Source organism: Salvelinus fontinalis, chromosome 18, assembly GCF_029448725.1.
Source record: "Salvelinus fontinalis isolate EN_2023a chromosome 18, ASM2944872v1, whole genome shotgun sequence".
In the NCBI taxonomy this organism is placed as follows: Eukaryota; Metazoa; Chordata; class Actinopteri; order Salmoniformes; family Salmonidae; genus Salvelinus; species Salvelinus fontinalis.
The window spans coordinates 34,768,788-34,793,265 of NC_074682.1; the positions used below are offsets into that span (position 1 = coordinate 34,768,788).

At 43.7% G+C, this 24,478-nt stretch overlaps 2 protein-coding genes across 5 annotated transcripts in view; one reads left to right on the forward strand and one right to left on the reverse strand.

Annotated features, from left to right (window-relative positions):
- LOC129815376 (negative elongation factor D) lies at window positions 1–11,659 on the forward strand. Of its 4 annotated transcripts, none has more exons than XM_055869149.1 (15): window positions 1–249; window positions 440–572; window positions 659–768; window positions 977–1,086; window positions 7,190–7,297; window positions 7,399–7,551; window positions 7,933–8,063; window positions 8,459–8,624; window positions 8,895–9,029; window positions 9,227–9,366; window positions 9,498–9,612; window positions 9,948–10,043; window positions 10,142–10,282; window positions 10,409–10,538; window positions 10,653–11,659. In XM_055869149.1, exons 2-15 carry the CDS (start codon window positions 541–543, stop codon window positions 10,685–10,687), a joined length of 1,602 nt encoding a protein of 533 aa, XP_055725124.1. In that variant the 5' UTR covers window positions 1–249; window positions 440–540; the 3' UTR covers window positions 10,688–11,659. The 4 variants fall into 4 exon arrangements, with proteins under 4 accessions (XP_055725124.1, XP_055725122.1, XP_055725123.1 ...); XM_055869147.1 differs by having other exon boundaries at window positions 460–572; XM_055869148.1 differs by having other exon boundaries at window positions 463–572.
- Window positions 11,028–24,478, reverse strand: part of LOC129815379 (cathepsin Z-like) — a 20,879-nt gene continuing 7,428 nt past the window's right edge. The window contains exons 3-6 of the mRNA XM_055869154.1: window positions 20,304–20,483; window positions 20,008–20,158; window positions 12,991–13,156; window positions 11,028–12,507 (exon numbers count right to left, since the gene is read on the reverse strand). Of these exons, the coding sequence (XP_055725129.1) occupies window positions 12,382–12,507; window positions 12,991–13,156; window positions 20,008–20,158; window positions 20,304–20,483 (623 nt within the window). The 3' untranslated portion in view covers window positions 11,028–12,381. The remainder of the gene's footprint in view (window positions 12,508–12,990; window positions 13,157–20,007; window positions 20,159–20,303; window positions 20,484–24,478) is intronic.

Below are 24,478 nucleotides of genomic sequence, written 5' to 3' on the forward strand. Positions count from 1 at the left end.
CAATGGGCGCATGTAACTATGGACCTTCAGATATCTGATTGAGATTTTTTTTACTAGCAAGTTAGCTTAGGCAAAGGCTATCTAATTGTTTTAAAAGCACCATGTATTGTTTTCTAATGTATTAGCTAGGCCTGCTTTATTATAACTCGCCGTGTGCTTCACATTATAAACCCTACTCACTCTCTCGTCATCATGGACGAGGAATATTACGAGAGGAATATTGGGGACTGGGATGGTCCGGATGGCAATGTAAGCACAATATTTAGCTACTGTATGTAGCCAGCTAGTGAATGTACAATGTCGCTAGTAATGGCAATGTAGCTAAAAAATATATTGTAGCTACATTGTTGCAGGCTGTTGATTCATTGTTTGACAGAGCCAAATCGTGAATTTATATGGCGATAGATTCAATGTTAAGATGTTCTTTCCTTGGCTGAAGTGATGTGGACTTTCATATAGCAGGACGACTATGTTGAAGGGGAGAATGATGGGAAAGTTCAGGAGGACTGCCTACAGAAGTTCTCCAGCCGAGATTACATCATGGAGCCTGCTGTATTCAACACCCTTAAAACGTAAACACACTATTGCGTGTGTCTGCCTAGTAACGTTAGTGTGTGAAGAATCAAACCATTTCCTGAAGAAGCTTCTGTTTCCACAGATATTTTCAGGCTGGTGGCTCCCCTGAACACGTCATCCAGCTCCTGTCGGAGAACTACTCCGCTGTGGCCCAGACTGTCAACCTGCTGGCAGAGTGGCTCATCCAGATGGGTAAACAACAATGGACTGGGCTGCAAATGGCACCCTTTTCCCTATGCAGTGTACTACTTTTGACCAGTAGTGCACTGCATGGGGAATAGTGTGCCATTTGGGACGAAGACCTGGACTTCAGAATCACTGAAAATATGTTTTTTTTGTTCCTCTCACACTGTTTGAGACGCATAGTGGAATGTATGTTTTTTCGGACTGTGTATCGCAGGTGTAGAGCCAGCTCAGGTGCAGGAACGGGTAGAGAATCACTTGAAGAGTCTGCTGATCAAGCACTTTGACCCCCAGAAGGCTGACTCCATCTTTACCGTGGAGGGAGAGGTGAGATATCAGTCGCCAGTGAAAGACAAACCACCAATGCTTTGCTGTGATCTGAATGTGACAGATAGCTCAAAACTGGTGCACTCCTGCTTGCTTGCTGTTTTTTTCACTCATACTGTTTTACTCTCCTAGAAAAAAAACTTGATTAATCATATAAATTGTTTTAATTCTCTGTGTTCTTGCATGTAATGTGTTTCCCTCAGAGTATAGTAGAAACCCTATAGTATACAGTGTATAAAAACTCAGCAAAAAAGAAACGTCCATTTTTCAGGACCCTGTCTTTCAAAGATAATTCGTAAAAATCCAAATAACTTCACGGATCTTCATTGTAAAGGGTTTAAACACTGTTTCCCATGCTTGTTCAATGAACCATAAACAATTAATGAACATGCACCTGTGGGACGGTCGTTAAGACACTAACAGCTTACAGACGGTAGGCAATTAAGGTCACAGTTATGAAAACTTAGGACACTAAAGAGACCTTTCTACTGACTCTGAAAAACACCAAAAGAAAGATGCCCAAGGTCCCTGCTCATCTGCGTGGACGTGCCTTAGGCATGCTGCAAGGAGGCATGAGGACTGCAGATGTTGCCAGGGAAATAAATTGAGATGTCCGTACTGTGGCAGACCACGTGTAACAACACCTGCACAGGATCGGTACATCCGAACATCACACCTGTGGGACAGGTACAGGAGGGCAACAACAACTGCCCGAGTTACACCAGGAACGCACAATCCCTCCATCAGTGCTCAGACTGTCCGTAATAGGCTGAGAGAGGCTGGACTGAGGGCTTATAGGCCTGTTGTAAGACAGGTCCTTACCAGAAATCCCCGGCAACAACGTTGCCTATGGCACAAACCCACCGTCGCTGGACCAGACAGGACTGGCAGAAAGTGCTCTTTAAATCAAATTTATTTATATAGCCCTTCTTACATCAGCTGATATCTCAAAGTGTTGTACAGAAACCCAGCCTAAAACCCCAAACAGCAAGCAATGCAGGTGTAGAAGCACAGTGGCTAGGAAAAACTCCCTAGAAAGGCCAAAACCTAGGAAGAAACCTAGAGAGGAACCAGGCTATGAGGGGTGGCCAGTCCTCTTCTGGCTGTGCCAGGTGGAGATTATAACAGAACATGGTCAAGATGTTCATAAATGACCAGCATGGTGAAATAATAATAATCACAGTAGTTGTCGAGGGTGCAGCAAGTCAGAACCTCAGGAGTAAATGTCAGTTGGCTTTTCATAGCCGATCATTTAGAGTATCTCTACCGCTCCTGCTGTCTCTAGAAAGTTGAAAACAACAGGTCTGGGACAGGTAGCACGTCCGGTGAACAGGTCAGGGTTCCAAATCCGCAGGCAGAACAGTTGAAACTGGAGCAGCAGCATGGCCAGGTGGACTGGGGACAGCAAGGAGTCATCATGCCAGGTAGTCCTGAGGCATGGTCCTATGGCTCAGGTCCTCCGAGAGAGAGAAAGAAAGAAAGAGAGAATTAGAGAGAGCATACTTAAATTCACACAGGACACCGGATAAGACAGGAGAAGTACTTCAGATATAACAGACTGACCCTAGCCCCCCGACACATAATCCCGACACATAAACTACTGCAGCATAAATACTGGAAGCTGAGACAGGAGGGGTCAGGAGACACTGTGGCCCCATCCGATGATACCCCCGGACAGGGCCAAACAGGCAGGATATAACCCCACCCACTTTACCAAAGCACAGCCCCCACACCACTAGAGGGATATCTTCAAACACCAACTTACCATCCTGAGACAAGGCCCGAGTATAGCCCACAAAGATCTCCGCCACGGCACAACCCAAGGGGGGGCTCCAACCCAGACAGGAAGACCACATCAGTGACTCAACCCACTCAAGTGACGCACTCCTCCTAGGGACGGCATGGAAGAGCACCAGTAAGCCAGTGACTCAGCCCCTGTAATAGGGTTAGAGGCAGAGAATCCCAGTGGAGAGAGGGGAACCGGCCAGGCAGAGACAGCAAGGGCGGTTCGTTGCTCCAGAGTCTTTCCGTTCACCTTCACACTCCTGGGCCAGACTACACTCAATCATATGACCCACTGAAGAGATGAGTCTTCAGTAAAGACTTAAAGGTTGAGACCGAGTCTGCGTCTCTCACATGGGTAGGCAGACCATTCCATAAAAATTGAGCTCTATAGGAGAAAGCCCTGCCTCCAGCTGTTTGCTTAGAAATTCTAGGGACAATTAGGAGGCCTGCGTCTTGTGACCGTAGCGTACGTGTAGGTATGTACGGCAGGGCCAAATCGGAAAGATAAGTTGGAGCAAGCCCATGTAATGCTTTGTAGGTTAGCAGTAAAACCTTGAAATCAGCCCTTGCCTTAACAGGAAGCCAGTGTAGGGAGGCTAGCACTGGAGTAATATGATCAACATTTTTGGTTCTAGTCAGGATTCTAGCAGCTGTATTTAGCACTAACTGAAGTTTATTTAGTGCTTTATCCGGGTAGCCGGAAAGTAGAGCATTGCAGTAGTCTAACCTAGACGTAACAAAAGCATGGATTAATTTTTCTGCATCATTTTTGGACAAAGTTTCTGATTTTTGCAATGTTACGTAGATGGAAAAAAGCTGTCCTTGAAACAGTCTTGATATGTTCGTCAAAAGAGAGATCAAGGTCCAGAGTGACGCCGAGGTCCATCACAGTTTTATTTGAGACGACTGTACAACCATCAAGATGAATTGTCAGATTCAACAGAAGATCTCTTTGTTTCTTGGGACCTAGAACAAGCATCTCTGTTTTGTCCGAGTTTAAAAGTAGAAAGTTTGCAGCCGTCCACTTCCTTATGTCTGAAACATAGGCTTCTAGCGAGGGCAATTTTGGGGCTTCACCATGTTTCATTGAAATGTACAGCTGTGTGTCATCCGCATAGCAGGGAAAGTTAACTTAATGTTTTCGAATGACATCCCCAAGAGGTAAAATATATAGTGAAAACAATAGTGGTCCTAAAACGAAACCTTGAGGAACACCGAAATTTACAGTTGATTTGTCAGAGGACAAACCATTCACAGAGACAAACTGATATCTTTCCGACAGATAAGATCTAAACCAGGCCAGAACTTGTCCGTGTAGACCAATTTGGGTTTCCAATCTCTCCAAAAGAATGTGGTGATCGATGGTATCAAAAGCAGCACTAAGGTCTATGAGCACGAGGACAGATGCAGAGCCTCGGTCTGACGCCATTAAAAGGTCATTTACCAACTTCACAAGTGCAGTCTCAGTGCTATGATGGGGTCTAAAACCAGACTGAAGCATTTCGTATACATTGTTTGTCTTCAGGAAGGCAGTGAGTTGCTGCGCAACAGCTTTTTCAAACATTTTTGAGAGGAATGGAAGATTCGATATAGGCCGGTAGTTTTTTATATTTTTTGAGTCAAGGTTTGGCTTTTTCAAGAGAGGCTTTATTACTGCCACTTTTAGTGAGTTTGGTACACATCCGGTGGATAGAGAGCCATTTATTATGTTCAACATAGGAGGGCCAAGCACAGGAAGCAACTCTTTCAGTAGTTTAGTTGGAATAGGGTCCAGTATGCAGCTTGAAGGTTTAGAGGCCATGATTATTTTCATCACTGTGTCAAGAGATATAGTACTAAAACACTTGAGTGTCTCTCTTGGTCCTAGGTCCTGGCAGAGTTGTGCAGACTCAGGACAACTGAGCTTTGGAGGAATACGCAGATTTAAAGAGGAGTCCGTAATTTACTTTCTAATGATCATGATCTTTTCCTCAAAGAAGTTCATGAATTTATTACTGCTGAAGTGAAAGCCATCCTCTCTTGGGGAATGCTGCTTTTTAGTTAGCTTTGCGACAGTATCAAAAATAAATGTTGTATTGTTCTTATTTTCCTCAATTTAAGTTGGAAAAATAGGATGATCGAGCAGCAGTGAGGGCTCTTCGAGACTGCACGGTACTGTCTTTCCAAGCTAGTCGGAGGACTTCCAGTTTGGTGTGGCGCCATTTCCGTTCCAATTTTCTGGAAGCTTGCTTCAGAGCTCAGGTATTTTCTGTATACCGGGGAGCTAGTTTCTTATGACAAATGTTTTTCGTTTTTAGGGGTGCAACTGCATCTAGGGTATTGCGCAAGGTTAAGTTGAGTTCCTCAGTTAGGTGGTTAACTGATTTTGTCCTCTGACGTCCTTGGGTAGGGAGAGGGAGTCTGGACAAAACCCACTGAGTCGATGATGGCTCCGAAAGCTTTTACATGTGAATATTAAAATCACCAAAAATGTGAATATTATCTGCTATGACTACAAGGTCAGATAGGAATTCAGGGAACTCAGTGAGGAACGCTGTATATGGCCCAGGAGGCCTGTAAACAGTAGCTATAAAAAGTGATTGAGTAGGCTGCATAGATTTCATGACTAGAAACTCAAAAGACGAAACCGTCATTTTATTTTTGGTAAATTGAAATTTGCTATCGTAAATGTTAGCAACACCTCCGCCTTTGCGGGATGCACGGGGGATATGGTTACTAGTGTAACCAGGGGGTGAGGCCTCATTTAACACATTAAATTCATCAGCCTTAAGCCATGTTTCAGTCAGGCCAATCACATCAAGATTATGATCAGTGATTAGTTCATTGACTATAACTGCCTTTGAAGTGAGGGATCTAACATTAAGTAGCCCTATTTTGAGATGTGAGGTATCACGATCTCTTTCAATAATGTCAGGAATGGAGGAGGTCTTTATTCTAGTGAGATTGCTAAGGCGAACACCGCCATGTTTAGTTTTGCCCAACCTAGGTCGAGGCACAGACACGGTCTCAATGGGGATAGCTGAGCTGACTACACTGACTGTGCTAGTGGCAGACTCCACTAAGCTGGCAGGCTGGCTAACAGCCTGCTGCCTGGCCTGCACCCTATTTCATTGTGGAGCTAGAGGAGTTAGAGCCCTGTCTATGATGGTAGATAAGATGAGAGCACCCCTCCAGCTAGGATGGAGTCCGTCACTCCTCAGCAGGCCAGGCTTGGTCCTGTTGTTTGTGGCTGAGTCCCAGAAAGAGGGCCAATTATCTACAAATTCTATCTTTTGGGAGGGGCAGAAAACAGTTTTCAACCAGCGATTGAGTTGTGAGACTCTGCTGTAGAGCTCATCACTCCCCCTAACTGGGAGGGGGCCAGAGACAATTACTCGATGCCGACACATCTTTCTAGCTGATTTACACGCTGAAGCTATGTTGCGCTTGGTGACCTCTGACTGTTTCATCCTAACATCGTTGGTGCCGACGTGGATAACAATATCTCTATATTCTCTACACTCGCCAGTTTTAGCCTTAGCCAGCACCATCTTCTTCACTGACGAGTCACGGTTTTGTCTCACCAGAGGTGATGGTCGGATTCGCGTTTATTGTCGAAGGACTGCTCGTTACACCGAGGCCTTTATTCTGGAGCGGGATTGATTTGGAGGTGGAGGGTCTGGTGTGTCACACCATCATCGGACTGAGCTTGTTGTCATTGCAGGCAATCTCAACGCTGTGCGTTACAGGGAAGACATCCTCCTCCCTCATGTGGTACCCTTCCTGCAGGCTCATCCTGACATGACCCTCCAGCATGACAATGCCACCAGCCATACTGCTCGTTCTGTTTGCGATTTCCTGCAAGACAGGAATGTCAGTGTTCTGCCATGGCCAACGAAGAGCCCGGATCTCAATCCCATTGAGCTCGTCTGGGATCTGTTGGATCGGAGGGTGAGGGCTAGGGCCAATCCCCCCAGAAATGTCTGGAAATTTGCAGGTGCCTTGGTGGAAGAGTGGGGTAACATCTCACAGCAAGAACTGGCAAATCTGGTGCAGTCCATGAGGAGGAGATACACTGCAGTACTTAATGCAGCTGGTGGCCACACCAGATACTGACTGCTACTTTTGATTTTGACCCCCCCCCCCCCCCCCCCCCCTTTGTTCAGAGACACATTATTCAATTTCTGTTAGTCACATGTCTGTGGAACTTGTTCAGTTTATGTCTTATGTTCATACAAATATTTACACATGTTAAGTTTGCTGAAATAAACGCAGTTGGCATTGAGAGGACGTTTCTTTTTTTGCTGAGTTTAGTAACCCTGTCCTCTTGTTGGGTCAGACTCCTGCCTGGTTGGAACAGATGATCGCCCACACCACCTGGAGAGACCTTTTCTACAAGCTGGCCGAGGCCCACCCTGACTGTCTGATGCTCAACTTCACTGTCAAGGTACTGATGATCACCCAGCAGTTAATAACTAATGTCGTTATGGGTCAAACAGTGTCATGTTCCTCCTCTCCTTGCTGATTTTTGTGTGTGTGTGTCTTCAGCTCATCTCAGACGCGGGCTACCAGGGGGAGATCACCAGTGTGTCCACGGCGTGCCAGCAGCTGGAGGTGTTCTCCAGGGTCCTGAGAACCTCTCTGGCCACACTGCTGGATGGAGGAGAGGACAACCTGGAGAAGAACCTGCCAGAGTTCGCTGTGAGTCTCTAATCAGGTCCCCCCTGTCCATATTCATTAGGATCCATAAGGCAATACTGATTCTAGAGATCAGCACTCCTACTCTGAGACGCTTTATGATTACTGGCCCTGGTGTTCCCAATAATAAGATCTAGGCATATCTGTCATTCTCACTCAATACAAATCCTTGGTTTGATGATTTTGGAAATGTGATGTATTCAAGGTTTTGAATCATTTGAAAGTGGTACTTCAATCAGTATTTCACTAACCAATATGTAATTGCAGGACATTGGTAGCACAACACAACATGTTGCAGGCTACCTGTCTTTTGGCATGAGTGTCTCTGTTTGTGTGGTTGGTTTGGAGCTGAACTGTTTTCTCCTCCTTTTCTGTGTTCCACAGAAGATGGTGTGTCACGGGGAGCACACTTACCTGTTTGCCCAGGCCATGATGTCCATCATGTCTCAGGAGGAGCAGGGAGGGTCGGCCATGCGCAGGATCGGCCAGGAAGTACAGAAGTCTGCACATCAGAGGTATCTTGCCCTCTACACTATTTTGCCAGCATTGACTTACTTGACAAGCTTTTGGCTCCTATAAGGAGCATAGGCTGTTCATGCATGTCCTCCATCTTGGCAGCATTAGATATGATTGAAGGAAATGCATTTAATTTATTTAAATTGATTCCTCCGTTTTGTGAAAGGATGGTTGTATTATCTTTAAAATCCAGTGTTACAATAAGCGTGAATATTGAGTGAGCAGCTTTGTGGAAAAGGCAGTCTAATGAAGTTATGCTCTCAACTGAATGGGTATAGTACTGTTGTATAGTAGCTCATTTTATTACATGCCATATGTTCCTCCAGGAATAAAGCGGTTTAAGAAAGTGAGCTAATTTGCGTGTTTTACTGTTCCTTGTGCTGTTTCATTTCAGGGGGCATGATGCCAGTCAGATCACCCTAGCATTGGGCACAGCAGCAGCCTACCCTCGAGCTTGCCAGGCCCTGGGCGCAATGCTGTCCAAAGGGGCACTCAACCCTGCTGACATCACTGTGCTCTTCAAGATGTTCAGCAGCATGGACCCGCCTCCCGTAGAGCTGGTTAGTGTGGGGCATCAAGCCAAAAAACCTAAAGTAGTGCACTACACAGGGAATAAGGTGCAATTTTCCAAGTTAGATGGAGGGATATTTTCACCGGTTGCCTTGCATGTTTGACGTGACAATGACCAATATGAGTTAGCAAGACAGCACAAACAGATCTGGCTCCAGGCTAGCTTTACCTGGATGCGAAACTGAGATTTGCTTGTCTTTCAGCTGTTGATATTGTCTTTTGAAAGAATGGTTGAAGTATTTTCTCTTGTGTTTCTTCAGATTCGAGTGCCTGCCTTCCTGGACCTGTTTATGCAGTCGCTGTTCAAGCCAGGCTCCAAGATCAACCAGGACCATAAACACAAATACATTCACATCCTGGCCTACGCTGCCAGTGTGGTTGAGACATGGAAAAAGGTACCCGAAACAAAAACGCCCCTGACATAATCCCTCATGCTACTAAGCTTATCAGATGTTCTGTCGTTGCTCATATGCAGAATTAGATTTTTTTTTTTTTACCAGTATGTGAAAATGTTTTATCCAATTACATGTGTTTTTTCACCCAAATAAAAACGGCCAGATAACAGTATGGCTCTCTTTTCATCCATCCACAGAACAAGCGAGTGAACATCAACAAGGATGAGCTCAAGTCCACCTCCAAGGCCATTGAGACAGTCCATAACCTGTGTTGCAATGAGAACAAAGGAGCCACAGAACTGGTGGCTGAGCTCAGCACTCTGTACCAGTGCATCCGGTGAGCCCAGCAACCAACTAGCCAACCTAGTGAGCCTATCAATGATCTCCAATATGTAGCTAAAGTCAGAGGATTCCAATAATGTAATTGGTTACCACTGTCGGTTGAGACATCACTATGTCCATTTGAAGGTTCCCGGTTGTTGCCATGGGGGTGCTGAAATGGGTTGATTGGACGGTCTCTGAGCCCCGCTACTTCCAGCTCCAGACAGACCACACCCCTGTCCATCTAGCGCTTCTGGATGAGGTAGGAGTTGCACTTTTTCACTGGCTAAGGGAGGATGTTTTAGTTGTGGTATTATGGTTGACTCACAGTACCTATGATATATAAGTCCAAATGACTCTATATAGCACACTACCTTTACGCTATGTGCCCTGGTCAAAAGTAGTGCACTATATAGGGAACAGGGTGTCATTTGGAACGGGTCAAAAGTAGTGCACTATATTATAACATAGGGTGCAATTTGGGACATACACACACTGTGCCTTTAACTGTCATTCTTGGAATTGTTTTGCAGTTTAAAGACCAATCAGGTGGTAGGGACAGAGATTAAGACCATAATGTTTGTTTTTATTCCCCAGATCAGCACCTGTCACCAGCTCCTGCACCCACAGGTCCTCCAGCTGCTGATCAAGCTATTTGAGACAGAACACTCCCAGCTTGACGTCATGGAGCAGGTGTGTGTTGTGCTTAGGCTTAATCTGGGACCATGCAACCACCCCATAGACTTTCAGTGGATGAGTTCTTAGCTGACTATGAGTGTTGTCCCTTTCAGATGGAGCTGAAGAAGACCCTGTTGGATCGTATGGTCCACCTGCTGAGTCGGGGCTACGTGTTGCCTGTGGTCGGATACATCCGCAAGTGCCTGGAGAAGCTCAACACGGATATCTCTCTCATTCGCTACTTCGTAACAGAAGTAAGGCCTGCTGAAACTATTTAAAGTGAAGTGAAAACGTCTAAAGACAATGTTGGTCTAATTTAGTTGCGCTTGAGAAAATGGTAGCTGAAGTGAAAATATGGATATTTGTGTTTGCCCTATCAGGTGTTGGATGTGATTGCCCCGCCATACACTTCAGACTTTGTCCAGCTGTTCCTGCCCATCCTGGAGAACGACAGCATCGCTGGAACCATTCGGACAGAGGGAGAACATGACCCTGTTGCAGAGTTCATAGGTCAATCTCTAATAACATCTTTTTCATGGCCCAAAACTGTCTACATGGTTAAATATTTCCCTTTTGCCCAGTTATAGAAGCTTAAAATATAATTATCATTCTGCTCCGTTTCAGCTCACTGCAAATCCAACTTCATCATGATGAACTGAGAATGACACTGGTTCGGTTTAACTTGACTGAGGATGTAGCGGGAAGACCAGAACCTTTTGGTTATGAGCTGAACGAGGACTGGAACATTGCCAATTGAGGCCAACGGCTGACCACTTGGGTGTTTCACCTGCAACTTTTTATTTTCAAATGTGGTGTAACATGACTTTCAGAATTAGGATGTAGTGTATTATTGCATGTCTGGGAGGTATGTGAAGAACTCGTGCAGCTCCATTCGTTTCACTGTAGTTTCCATTAGTATGAGCTAAAGTTGTGTTGTCCATTTTCTGTTAATATGTATGACTGACTGCTCAAATGGTTTGGCCTTTTTCATGGTTGCCCTTTTCAATTTGACAAGAATCTTGCATTTATTTTGAGGTGGTTCAGAAAATGCATCAACTATTACAACAAGTTTCTGTAACAGGCCTGGATTCAAACAAATTGAACTGTGGAAACTGTCATGAAGACAAGTGCAGTGAGATGTCAGTGCATTTGTTTGAAAACTGGCCTTGCTTTCAGAATACTGAAATCATTCAGTTAAATTTGCATACAACAAGACAAGTGGCATCAGAATTGATCAAAGCTTCAACATTTACAGCCACAATTAGTTCTTCCTAGCCTATTGAGCTTAAGCTAATTGTGCATCTAATATCAGCATTTGTACATAATGACTTGTTCAGTAACACTTTGTATAAGAAAAAGATCCGAAAGCACATCAAGGCAACTTTTTTAAATAACTTCCCTTTTCCTGATTTTACAATGTGGAACTAGCCTGAGATTGTCGTAGATATACAATGCTGCCTATTCTTTGTAACAGCTTCTTTATAAATGCTGCCTATATGCAGAAGTTGGCATTCATGAAAACACATTTTGTAGTGGTTGAAGTCTGGTATTCCAAGCAGGCAAGTTGGTATTTTTTTCAAATGGTGGATGACATGCTTATTCAACAACAAAAATTAAATTGCAAAAATGGATAGGTATACATTTAGTTTTTTTGAATCTTAAAATAATTAGGAAATTATTTCCTATTTTATTTTCATAACCATTGCAGAATAAATTCCTCCCCTTTTCTGGATGCTAGCCATACAACAAATTACCATGCACATCTAATTTAAAATGGGCCTAGTAAATATATAGTCCATGCAATCCCATAGGCAGTGCGGTTTATAAGATACTTCAATGTAAAAGACAATGTATGTTTGGAACTGTCAGTAGCTTACCATAAATTAAATGTTTGAGAGTAGACTAGACAACGTTTCCGATTTCACGGGAAGTCCTGCATATTTAGGTTGGGGGGGTAAAGTCTATGCAAAACATTGAATTCAAACGTTCTGACTGACCGGTCCACAAAAATTTGCCACTTTTTTTCCCCCTTTCAGAAACTGTCTTTTGCAAAATATTAAGATTCTGTCAACACCTCTAAAAACATTATCAAATTTGTGCTTTCTTTTAGAAACTGGCCTAATTCCAATAGATACAGCAAAAAGGGCATTATTGTCACCATAAAAAGGTGAATGAGGGTAATTTCCAGGCAGAGCTCATTCACGTGTGCAGTTTTACGACAGGTCTGAGTAAAATCTCAATACGTATGTATTCTAAGAAATGGCAGACAGATATTTAGTGTGGAATTTACACAACGGTTGATGGAGGCCCCAGGTCTTTAGAAGAAACATTGGTTGGTCCCACTGCCTGTTGTCTACATGTAGGTCTTGGGCACGATGAGATCTCCGTACATGCAGTCTTCCTCCAGTGCCAGGTTGTACTGACTGCCACTTCCTCCCTTGTAGGCGCTGGTCACGATCCTCAGCCAGCCCTTCTCACCCTGGCAATAGAAAACACATTTACTCAATCTGGAGTTTCAGCTAGATAAAGATGCTAGAACGCACATGAACAATAGAAAGTGATGTTCATGTAATGGTTAGGTTAAACTACAGGAACAGCTAAGATTTGTAAATCTATAGTAGAGCATGAGGTTTTAAATTCTCTGCTGCAGCTAGTGTCATGAAAGATCACTACAGACTACCAGCTCTAATATGGCATGCATAGTGTTCATTCAATGAGGATGGAACAAGCTTCCCCCTAACGTCCATCTTGATTAACCTCACAGCCCCCCCCCCCCCCAATAAAAAAATAAAAACACCCTTGACTTTCACCAACACTCACTTGTCTTTTCTTAGCACTGACTTTGTGGATAGCTACTTAATCTGTGGTTGTCTCACCTAGCTACCTTAAAACAAATGCACCAACTGTAAAAATCGCTCTAGATTAGAGCGTCTGCTAAATGACTAAAATGTACAAATGTTACCCATGGCTCTCCCCATGAGTTGCGGACGATCCAGAATTCCACACCGTTCTCATCCATGCCCCAGCCGGCAACAGATACAATGTGGTTGATGAAGGGCTCCTCAATGTACTCAGAGTACAGGCCTCCAGTGTAGGCATCCAACTTGTCAGTGGCCATGATTCCACAGCTACCAAGGACAGAAAACAAAAACTTTAGTTAAAGCGAAACTAATTAGTCGGCATGTTTTTTTTGTGTATGTTTTTGCAAGGACGTGAAAGGAAAGGAAATAGAATGGACTAGCAGATTGGAAGTCTATGGGTAATACTAGTTAGCAACTTCCTTCAAACTGCACAGAGACAAAAACGGTATCCACGAGTTCAGCTGACTCAAAGTACAGAATCAGTCAAAAGTTTGTTAACACCTAAAAGTTATTCATTCCAGGGTTCTTTATTTTTTTTAAACTATTTGCTACATTGTAGAATAATAGTGAAGACATCAAAACTATGAAATGGCACCATGTAGTGACCAAAAGTGTTAAATCAAAATATATTTTATATTTTTGAAGAATCTAAGTAGCCACACTCTTGGCATTCTCTCAACCAGCTTCATGAGGCAGTCACCTGTAATGCATTTCAATTAACAAGTGTGCCTTGTTAAAAGTTAGTGGAATTTCTTTCCTCCTTCATGCATTTGAACCAATCGGTTGGGTTGTGACAAGTTTGGGGTGGTTTACAGAAGATAGGGCTATTTGGTAAAAGACCAAGTCCATATTATGTCAAGAACAGCGCAAATATGCAAAGAGAAAATGACAGTCCGTTACTTTAAGACATGAAAGTCAGTCAATCTGGAAAATTATGAACTTCGAAAGTTTCTTCAAGTGCAGTCGCAAAAACTATCAAACGCTATGAAGAAACTGGCTCTCATGAGGACCGCCATAGAAAAGGAAAACCCAGAGTTGCCTCTACTGCAGAGGATAAGTTCATTAGAGATTTACCAGCCTCAGAAATTACAGCCCAAATAAATGCTTCACAGCGCTCAAGACACAACAGTTCAGAGGAGACAGCATCAATCAGGCCTTCATGGTCGAATTGCTGCAAAGAAACCACCACTAAAAGACACCAATAAGAAGAAGACACTTGCTTGGGCCAAGAAACATGACCAAAGGATATTACTGGTGGAAATCGATCCTTTGGTCTGATGAGTCCAAATTCAAGATTTTTGGTTCCAACCGCCATGCCTTTGTAAGACGCAGAGTAGGTAACCAGCTGATCTCTGCATGTGTGGTTCCCACCGTGAAGCATGGTGGTGGTGTGATGGTGCTTTGCTGGTGACAGTGTTGGTTATTTATTTAGAATTTAAGGCACACTTAACCAGCATGGTTACCACAGCATCCTGCAGCGATACGCCATCCCATCTGGTTTGGGCTTAGTGGGACTACCATTTGTTTTTCAACAGGACAATGAACCAACACACCTCCAGGCTATGTAAGGGCTATTTGACCAAGAAGGAGAGTGATGGAGTACTGCATCAGATAACCTGGCCTACACAATCAGCCGACCTCAACCCAATTGAGATGAGTTGGACCGCAGAGTGAAGGAAAAGCAGCCAACAAGTGTTCAGCATGTGGGAACTCCAAGACTGTTGGAAAAGCATTCTAGGTGAAGCTGGTTGAGAATGCCAAGAATGTGCAAAGCTGTCAAGGCAATGGGTGGCTACTTTGAAGAATCTAAAATATAGTTTGATTTGTTTAACACTTTTGGTTACTACATGACTCCATGTGTGTTATTTCATAGTTTTTATAACTTCACTATTATTCTACAAGGTAGAAAATAGTAAAAATAAAAACCCTTTGTTACATATCAGATATGTGCCCATTTAATTATGACTTGGCTTTACATCTTGTGCAAATCCATACACAGTCATTGTTAGGTGGGAGTTCATGAGAAGAGAAGCAGTCACCATGTTAACCCAGTCCAGTTCCAAATTTCACCTTTATTTAACCAGGTAGGCCAGTTGAGAACAAGTTCTCATTTACAACTGCGACCTGGCCAAGATAAAGCAAAGCAGTGCGACAAAAACAACAGACTTACAAACAAACGTACAGTCAATAACACAAAAGAAGAATCTACATACAGTGTGTGCAAATGTAGTAAGATTAGGGAGGTAAGGCAATAAATAGGCCATAGTGGCAAAACAATTACAATTTAGCATTAACACTGGTGTGATAGATGTGCAGCTGATGTGCAAAAGAGCAAAACAAATAATATGGGGATGAGGTAGTTGGGTGTGCTATTTACAGATGGGCTGTGTACAGGTACAGTGATCGGTAAGCTGCTCTGACAGCTGATGCTTAAAGTTAGAGGGAGATACGTCTCCAGCTTCAGTGATTCTTGCAATTTGTTCCAGTCATTGGCAGCAGAGAACTGGAAGGAAAAGTGGCCAGAGGTGTTGGCTTTGGGGATGACAAGTGAAATATACCTGCTGGAGCGCGTGCTACGGGTGGGAGTTGCTATGGTGACCAGTGAGCTGAGAAGGTGGGGCTTTACCTAGCATAGACTTATAGATGACCTGGAGCCAGTGGGGTTTGGCAACGAATATGTAGCGAGGGCCAGCCAACGAGAGCATACAGGTCACAGTGGTGGATAGTATAAGGGGCTTTGGCGACAAAAATGGATGGCACTGTGATAGACTGAATCCAATTTGCTGAGTAGAGTGTTGGAGGCTATTTTGTAAATGACATAGCCGAAGTCAAGGATCGGTAGGATAGTCAGTTTTGCAACATGAGTGAAGGAGGCATTGTTGCGAAATAGGAAGCAGACTCTAGATTTAATTTTGGATTAGAGAGGCTTAATGGGAGTCTGGAAGGAGAGTTTACAGTCTAACCAGACAACTAAGAATATGTGGACAACTACAAATACCAAGTCAGAACCGTCCAGAGAAGTGATGCTGGATGGGCGGGCAGCGATCGGTTGACGAGCGTGCATTTAGTTTTTACTTGCACGGAAGGAGAGTTGTGGCATTGAAGCATCTGGAGGTTAGTTAACACAGTGTCCAAAGAAGGGCCAGAAGTATACAGAACGGTGTTGTCTGCGTAGAGGTGGATCAGAGCAGAGCAGCAAGAGCAACATCATTGATATATACAGAGAAGAGTCGGCCTGAGAATTGAACCCTGTGGCACCCCCATAGACTGCCAGAGGTCCGGCCTCAGGCCCTCCGATTTGACACACTGGACTCTGAGAAGTAGTTGGTGAACCAGGCGAGGCAGTCATTGTGAAACCAAGGTCGAAAGCCTTGGCCAGGTCGATGAATACGGCTGCACAGTGTCTCAGAAACCAGATTGCATAGTGGAGAAGGTACGGTGGGATTCAAAATGGTCCGTGATCTGTTAACTTGGCTTTCGATGACTTTAGAAAGGCAGGGCAGGATGGGATATAGGTCTATAACAGTTTAGGTCTAGAGAGTCTCCCCCTTTGAAGAGGGGGATGACCGCAGCAGCTTTCCAATCTTTGGGGATCTCAGACGATACGAAAAAGAGGTTGAACAGGCTAGTAATAGGGGTTGCAACAATTGCGGTGGATAATTTTAGAAAGAGAGGGTTCAGATTGTCTAGCCCAGCTGATTTGTAGGGGGTTCAGATTTTGCAACTCTTTCAGAACATCAGCTATCTGGATTTGGGTGATGGAGAAATGGGGTAGGCTTGGGCAAGCTGCTGTGGATGGTGCAGGGCTGTTGACCGGGGTAGGGGTAGCCAGGTGGAAAGCATGGCCAGCCGTAGAAAAATGCTTATTGAAATTATCTAGCGTAGATTTATCGGTGGTGACAGTGTTTCCTAGCCTCAGAGCAGTGGGCAGCTGGGAGGAGCTGCTCTTATTCTCCATGGAGTTTACAGTGTCCCAAAACTTTTTGGAATGAGTGTTGCGGGATGCAAATTTCTGGTTGAAAAAGCTAGCCTTAGCTTTCCTAACTGAAAAGTTGCATATCGCTGGGGCTATTCGATGCTAGTGCAGTACGCCACAGAATGTTTTTGTGCTGGTCAAGGGCAGTCAAGTCTGGGGTGAACCAAAGGCTATATCTGAAGTGTTTTAGGGAGCGTTTGACAGTGATGAGGGGTGGTCATTTGACTGTAGACCCATTACGGACTCAGGCAATGAGGCAGTGATCGCTGAGATCCTGGTTGAAGACAGCAGAGGTGTATTTAGAGGACAAGTTGGTCAGGATGATATCTATGAGGGTGCCCATGGTTACGGATTTATGTGGCACCCCATTCCCTACATAGTGTAACTTTGGTTATAGAAGTGTGTGGGGGGTACGATTTCTACTTGGGCAGTCCCTGACAAAAATAAAATATTGGCCCACCAAGAGTAGTCTTTTCTTTAAAGATTCTATTTTTCCATTGGCCTATATAGAGACACACCCTATATGTTTGAACTTGTCTGATGCTTTAAACACGCTGTTTAATTAAATAAATGACAAGAGGGAGCCAGAGAACCTAACCATAAGGGGGAAAAAACCTGTTCCCGAACCCCCTTCTCCCGCTGCTGGCCTTAAGTTGCAGGTAATAGGCTACACCAGCGGTCAGCAACCTTTTCCATTTGGAGTGCCAATTTGACCATTTCTACCAATCATGATTTTCATATGCACATTTTCATTTAGAATCTTTGCACCTCAAAATCCTTGTCTATGGTTAATCTACATTCTATCTAAATGAAAAATAAACTAATCTAAAAGTAACTTTTATTGCCATTGCTAGCTATGTAATAACCTACATAAAGCAAAAACATTGCAGCCTGCAAGTAGAAAATATCCTGATAAATATTCTATAAATCACATTGGCCATGTGTAACCAATCTGCAACAATCTTGAAACATTATATCAACTGGGTGCCCCAAAACTTACACTAGCAAACATTGTATCAAATATTCTGGGCCCTCTGTTTCCTGTGCCAGTGAGCTCGGGACAAACACAGCTGGAGGCTATTTGTGCAAGGGAAAAGTATATCAGGTATTTTATGATGTTTCCACTGGATCATAGCATTACATATTTCCCTTTAATGACTTGTGGTTATCGAAAGGGAGAAAGTTGGAAATATTGTTCAAATACTTTGAGGAACTATTGTCATTCTCAATTGATTCTAAAAACAGACTTAATTTACTTGCTGTTTGCAGTGAAGAAAAATTATTTTGAGAAGCTCCACAGCTCATTAGTAGTAGTGAGTTAAGACAATCAGAAATACAAAATCAGACATCCCCAAATGGGCACATTCACTGGTCTTACTTCTATATGTGTAATCAGGTGCTCGTCCTTACTCAACATTGACAGGAGTATTTCAAACAAAATACGATTAATAAATTGACAAAACTCGTAAATGGAATGAAAAACAAAAACTTGTTTCTCACAAGTGTAGCATAGGTTGAGAGTTCTGCAAAACACACGACAATGGAAAATTACTAATAATATATTGAATTGATTAACATAAATTACCATAACCAAAACAAAGTTAGCAGATTAGAAATTCTAGGAATTAAAGGTAAATGTAGGCTTCTACTGGTGATGTACGTAATGGGGAATTGATAGACAACAATGCACACAATGAAGTTATGATACAATGAATATCCACAAAGTTGCGGGAGAGCAAGCATTCTGGCGAGACACATGCCATATTCTTGGACTGAGGCATCCCCGTGGGCTCCTCAATGGATTAGTCCACCAAGACAGGCGCAAATCACACAGCTGTCTTGAGTGCCATGAATTTTTTTTCATCTATTTGCAACTCCGACTAAATCTCATGTTTTCAATACAGACCCTTTGTCATACAGTAGGCTATTCAATATACGGCATCCAGACTTTATGAAAGTTGCACAGTATACCCTTAATCTTGTAATAAAATCAAATCTAGTGATACATAACTTGACATTTCTGCCACTGTGCGAGGACAACCAACATTTCAATTAAATGGCAATGCATTTCTTAGCAGTTATAAATGCAAGGTTACACAGTTTCTTCTGATAACAGTCTTCAGTATCAACATTTCCAAGCAAACAAAACAAGAAGAATCTGTAGACATGAGACAAAAGAACATACTCTTTGCCAGAATTCAGTCAGCCTTCACAAGATCATAACTTTTGTGTTTTACACTTCCAACAGAGGAATTATATTTCTGAGTGCATGATATTCAGTGTCACTGGCATATAGGATGTTCTATTGATGGTCTTAAAATGCAGTAATTTATGCTATACTGACTAATAAAAACTCACATTTCGCTGTTAAAAACATCAGAATATCAGTCTTCCATCATTTGGCTGCTGGTTTCATGATTTGATTCAGGTCTACTTTAAAAAATAATATATCAAGTGAGTGAGCTAGCTAACTAACATTGGCTAGCTCTAATGGTGAGTCAACTGACAAAAACTAGCCAAGTTAATTTACCTCTTGAAAAACGGGACACAGGGGACATTTCCATACACACAGCAGCTGTTGGATTCTGCTATATTACAGATAGCTAGAGTTGAACTGGTTGTGGTCTACTAGCTAGCTAGTTTGTTTCTCTTCAGACAGAATTTCAGTCGAGATGAAACATTAGCTGACGTTACATTTCAGTTACACTACTAGCTCAGAACTGGGAATAAATACTTGTTTCTATTAAGTCAAACAGCAGTTACCTTGACAGCTACATCATCCAAATAAAGAGCTGCCAGTTTCTGCTCTGACAACTGAGAAAAAGCACAACAAAGAGACAGCAGCTGCAGACAGCACCACTGTGCTGGTCAGAAGATTTTTCTTCACACTGCCTGTCTGCGCACTCTGTGGCGTCGGAGAGCAGCCCTAAAATCCAGACCGCTGAAACCTCCAAACAGTCTACCCGACCACTCTGAGGCATCCGCATGGTCCTAAAGCACACACGCCGCTTTTTGTATCACAGTGCAATGATAAAACTGTGTGGGGGGAGGGGGGGCAAAAGAAATTGCAAAAATGCAATTTCAGAACGTGAAAGTTGCACCCCTGCATTTGAGACACAGCCCATGTTGACCAGTTCCTAACCTGATAGGTCCTCCAGCGTAGATCTCAGCCATCATCTTCTCCCTCCCACTGATGGCGCCGAAGTCTCCGACCTTCCACAGGGTATAGTTCTGGATGATGTTACAGACCCCGAATCTTGTGCAGGTTCCACACTGGTTGAATGGTTTGCACTCTGAAAGACACAATATGGAGAACATTTTAAGCCTGAGAAATTGTAAATGAACAGAATCTTAATTTGATGTGACAGAAATTCTTGTGATCAAGTCATGGGAAAAAATGTAATGTTCAGCTAGGAGATAGAGTTCTTGAGGCCTTACTCTGGTCCTTGGCCTGGTAGTTGTTGCAGGTCTCGTCAGGGATGCCGTGTTTGTTGGCGTACTCCCACACTCCAGAGTGATCCCCTCCATGACAGGAGCCGGCCTCACCACAGTCCACCACATTCTGGACTGACAGATAAGCAGAGGGCCAGGCTCCCTTTCGCTTGATGTTGATGCGATCTGACAAAGGAGAGCAAACCACCAACAACCAGTCCATTAATTCAGTACATGTGACAGAATCTGCTCTTAGATGTTCATGTTCACAAGTCAAACTTAGTAAGGACGAATCTAGCACTCTGAAGTCATGGTATTGTTATGATAAAAGGACTACTTGTATGAGCAAAGGAGGAACTGTACTTTGCATTCTACAACAAACATGCTTTACATGAACAAGATTTACAGGAAACCTGAATTACAGGAAACCATAAAGCTTTAACTGAACGTCAGCACATCGAGGTTGGCATTGCCACACCGCCTCAACGCTTCCCTGCCACACCACCCAATTTGAGTCAGTCATGTGTTAAATGCCTAACAGACATGCATATTTGAACAATTATTACAATGTTTACTCCACCTTTGTTATAAAATTGTTTCCAAGTGACTTTATGACCATCTTGAAGATGAATTACCAATGAATTACCATTAAGCAGCGAGTCGGAGTCTGAGCCTTCTCTTATCTCTACTCCTCCCGTTACGGGGTCTGAGACGCCGAAGCTTCCCACCATTAGCTCTGACAAATTGAAAACCCTAGTCATTGGCGACTCCATTACCCGCAGTATTAGACTTAAAACGAATCATCCAGCAATCATACACTGTTTACCAGGGGGCAGGGCTACTGACGTTAAGGCTAATCTGAAGATGGTGCTGACTAAGGCTAAAACTGGCGAGTGTAGAGAATATAGAGATATTGTTATCCACGTCGGCACCAACGATGTTAGGATGAAACAGTCAGAGGTCACCAAGCGCAACATAGCTTCAGCGTGTAAATCAGCTAGAAAGATGTGTCGGCATCGAGTAATTGTCTCTGGCCCCCTCCCAGTTAGGGGGAGTGATGAGCTCTACAGCAGAGTCTCACAACTCAATCGCTGGTTGAAAACTGTTTTCTGCCCCTCCCAAAAGATAGAATTTGTAGATAATTGGCCCTCTTTCTGGGACTCACCCACAAACAGGACCAAGCCTGGCCTGCTGAGGAGTGACGGACTCCATCCTAGCTGGAGGGGTGCTCTCATCTTATCTACCAACATAGACAGGGCTCTAACTCCTCTAGCTCCACAATGAAATAGGGTGCAGGCCAGGCAGCAGGCTGTTAGCCAGCCTGCCAGATCAGTGGAGTCTGCCACTAGCACAGTCAGTGTAGTCAGCTCAGCTATCCCCATTGAGACCGTGTCTGTGCCTCGACCTAGGTTGGGCAAAACTAAACATGGCGGTGTTCGCCTTTGCAATCTCACTAGAATAAAGACCTTCTCCATTCCTGACATTATTGAAAGAGATCGTGATACATCTCAAAATAGGGCTACTTAATGTTAGATCCCTAACTTCAAAGGCAGTTATAGTCAATGAACTAATCACTGATCATAATCTTGATGCGATTGGCCTGACTGAAACATGGCTTAAGCCTGATGAATTTACTGTGTTAAATGAGGCCTCACCTCCTGGTTACACTAGTGGCCATATCCCCCGTGCATCCCGCAAAGGCGGAGGTGTAGCTAACATTTACGATAGCAAATTTCAATTTACCAAAAATAAAATGACATGTTCGTCTTTTGAGCTTCTAGTCATGAAATCTATGTAGTCTACTCAATCACTTTTTATAGCTACTGTTTACAGGCCTCCTGGGCCATATACAGCGTTCCTCACTGAGTTCCCTGAATTCCTATCGGACCTTGTAGTCATAGCAGATATTCAAATTTGTGATTTTAATATTCTCATGGAAAAGTCCACAGACCCACTCCAAAAAGCCTTTGGAGACATCATCGACTCAGTGGGTTTTGTCCAACATGTCTCTGGACCTACTCACTGCCACAGTCATTCTCTGGACCTAGTTTTGTCACGTGGAATAAATGTTATAGATCTTAATGTTTTTCCTCATAATCCTGGACTATCGGACCACCATTTTATTACGTTTGCAATCGCAACAAATAATCTGCTCAGACCCCAACCAAGGAGCATCAAAAGTCGTGCTATAAATTCTCAGACAACACAAAGATTCCTTGACGCCCTTCCAGACTCCCTCTGCCTACCCAAGGACGTCAGAGGACAAAATCAGTTAACTACCTAACTGAGGAACTCAATTTAACCTTGCGCAATACCCTAGATGCAGTTGCACCCCTAAAAACATTTGTCATTAGAAACTAGCTCCCTGGTATACAGAAAATACCCGAGCTCTGAAGCAAGCTTCCAGAAAATAATGGCGCCACACCAAACTGGAAGTCTCCCGACTAGCTTGGAAAGACAGTACAGTGCAGTATCGAAGAGCCCTCACTGCTGCTCGATCATCCTATTTCTCCAACTTAATTGAGGAAAATAAGAATAATCCGATTTTATTTTGTTTGTTTTTTTACCCCCTTTTTCGTGGTATCCAATTGTTAGTAATTACTATCTTGTCTCTTCGCTACAACTCCCGTACGGGCTCGGGAGAAACGAAGGTCGAAAGCCATGCGTCCTCCGAAACACAACCCAACCAAGCCGCACTGCTTCTTAACATAGCGCGCCTCCAACCCGGAAGCCAGCCACACCAATGTGTCGGAGGAAACACCGTGAACCTGGCTACCTTGGTTAGCGCGCACTGCGCCCGGCCCGCCACAGGAGTTGCTGGTGCGTGATGAGACGAGGATATCCCTACCGGCCAAACCCTCCCTAACCCGGACGACGCTAGGCCAATTGTGCGTCGCCCCACGGACCTCCCGGTTGCGGCCGGCTGCGACAGAGCCTGGGCGCGAACCCAGAGTCTCTGGTGGCACAGCTAGCGCTGCGATGCAGTGCCCTAGACCACTGCGCCACCCGGGAGGCCCCCGAAATGTCTTTTTGATACTGTCGCAAAGCTAACTAAAAAGCAGCATTCCCCAAGTGAGGATGGCTTTCACTTCAGCAGTACTAAATTCATTAACTTCTTTGAGGAAAAGATCATGATCATTAGAAAGCAAATTACGGACTCCTCTTTAAATCTGCGTATTCCTCCAAAGCTCAGCTGTCCTGAGTCTGAACAACTCTGCCAGGACCTACGATCAAGAGAGACACTCAAGAGATATAGTACTAAAACACTTGACACAATGATGAAAATAATCATGGCCTCATATGTTGAACATAATAAAACGGCTCTCTATCCACCGGATGTGTACCAAACTCACTAAAAGGGGCAGTAATAAAGCCTCTTGAAAAAGCCAAACCTTGACCCAGAAAATATTTTTAAATCTATCAGCCTATATCAAATCTTTCATTCCTCTCAAACAAATTTGAAAAAGCTGTTGCGCAGCAACTCACTGCCTTCCTGAAGACAAAAAATGTATACTAAATGCTTCAGTCTGGTTTTAGACCCCATCATAGCACTGAGACTGCACTTGTGAAGGTAGTAAATTACCTTTTAAATGGCGTCAGACCGAGGCTCTGCATCTGTCCTGCATTTGATACCGTCGATCACCACATTCTTTTGGAGAGATTGGAAACCCAAATTGGTCTACACGGACCAGTTCTGGCCTGGTTTAGATCTTATCTGTCAGAAAGATATCAGTTTGTCTCTGTGAATGGTTTGTCCTCTGACAAATCAACTGTACATTTCGGTATTCCTCAAGGTTCCGTTTTAGGACCACTATTGTTTTCACTATATACACTGCTCAAAAAAATAAAGGGAACACAAACAACACAATGTAACTCCAAGTCAATCACACTTTTGTGAAATCAAACTGTCCACTTAGGAAGCAACACTGATTGACAATAAATTTCACATGCTGTGGTGCAAATGGAATAGACAACAGGTGGAAATTAAAGGCAATTAGCAAGACACCCCCAATAAAGGAGTGGTTCTGCAGGTGGTGCCCACAGACCACTTCTCAGTTCCTATGCTTCCTGGCTGATGTTTTGGTCACTTTTGAATGCTGCCGGGGCTTTCACTCTAGTGGTAGCATGAGACGGAGTCTACAACCCACACAAGTGGTTCAGGTAGTACAGCTCATCCATGA

Coding starts and splice junctions, on each gene's coding strand:
- LOC129815376 (XM_055869147.1), top strand. CDS start 193: ATGGACGAGGAATATTACGAGAGGAATATTGGGGACTGGGATGGTCCG. Junction 769..976: donor AGAGTGGCTCATCCAGATGG/GTAAACAACAAT, acceptor TGTGTATCGCAG/GTGTAGAGCCAGCTCAGGTG. Junction 9,030..9,226: donor TGGTTGAGACATGGAAAAAG/GTACCCGAAACA, acceptor ATCCATCCACAG/AACAAGCGAGTGAACATCAA.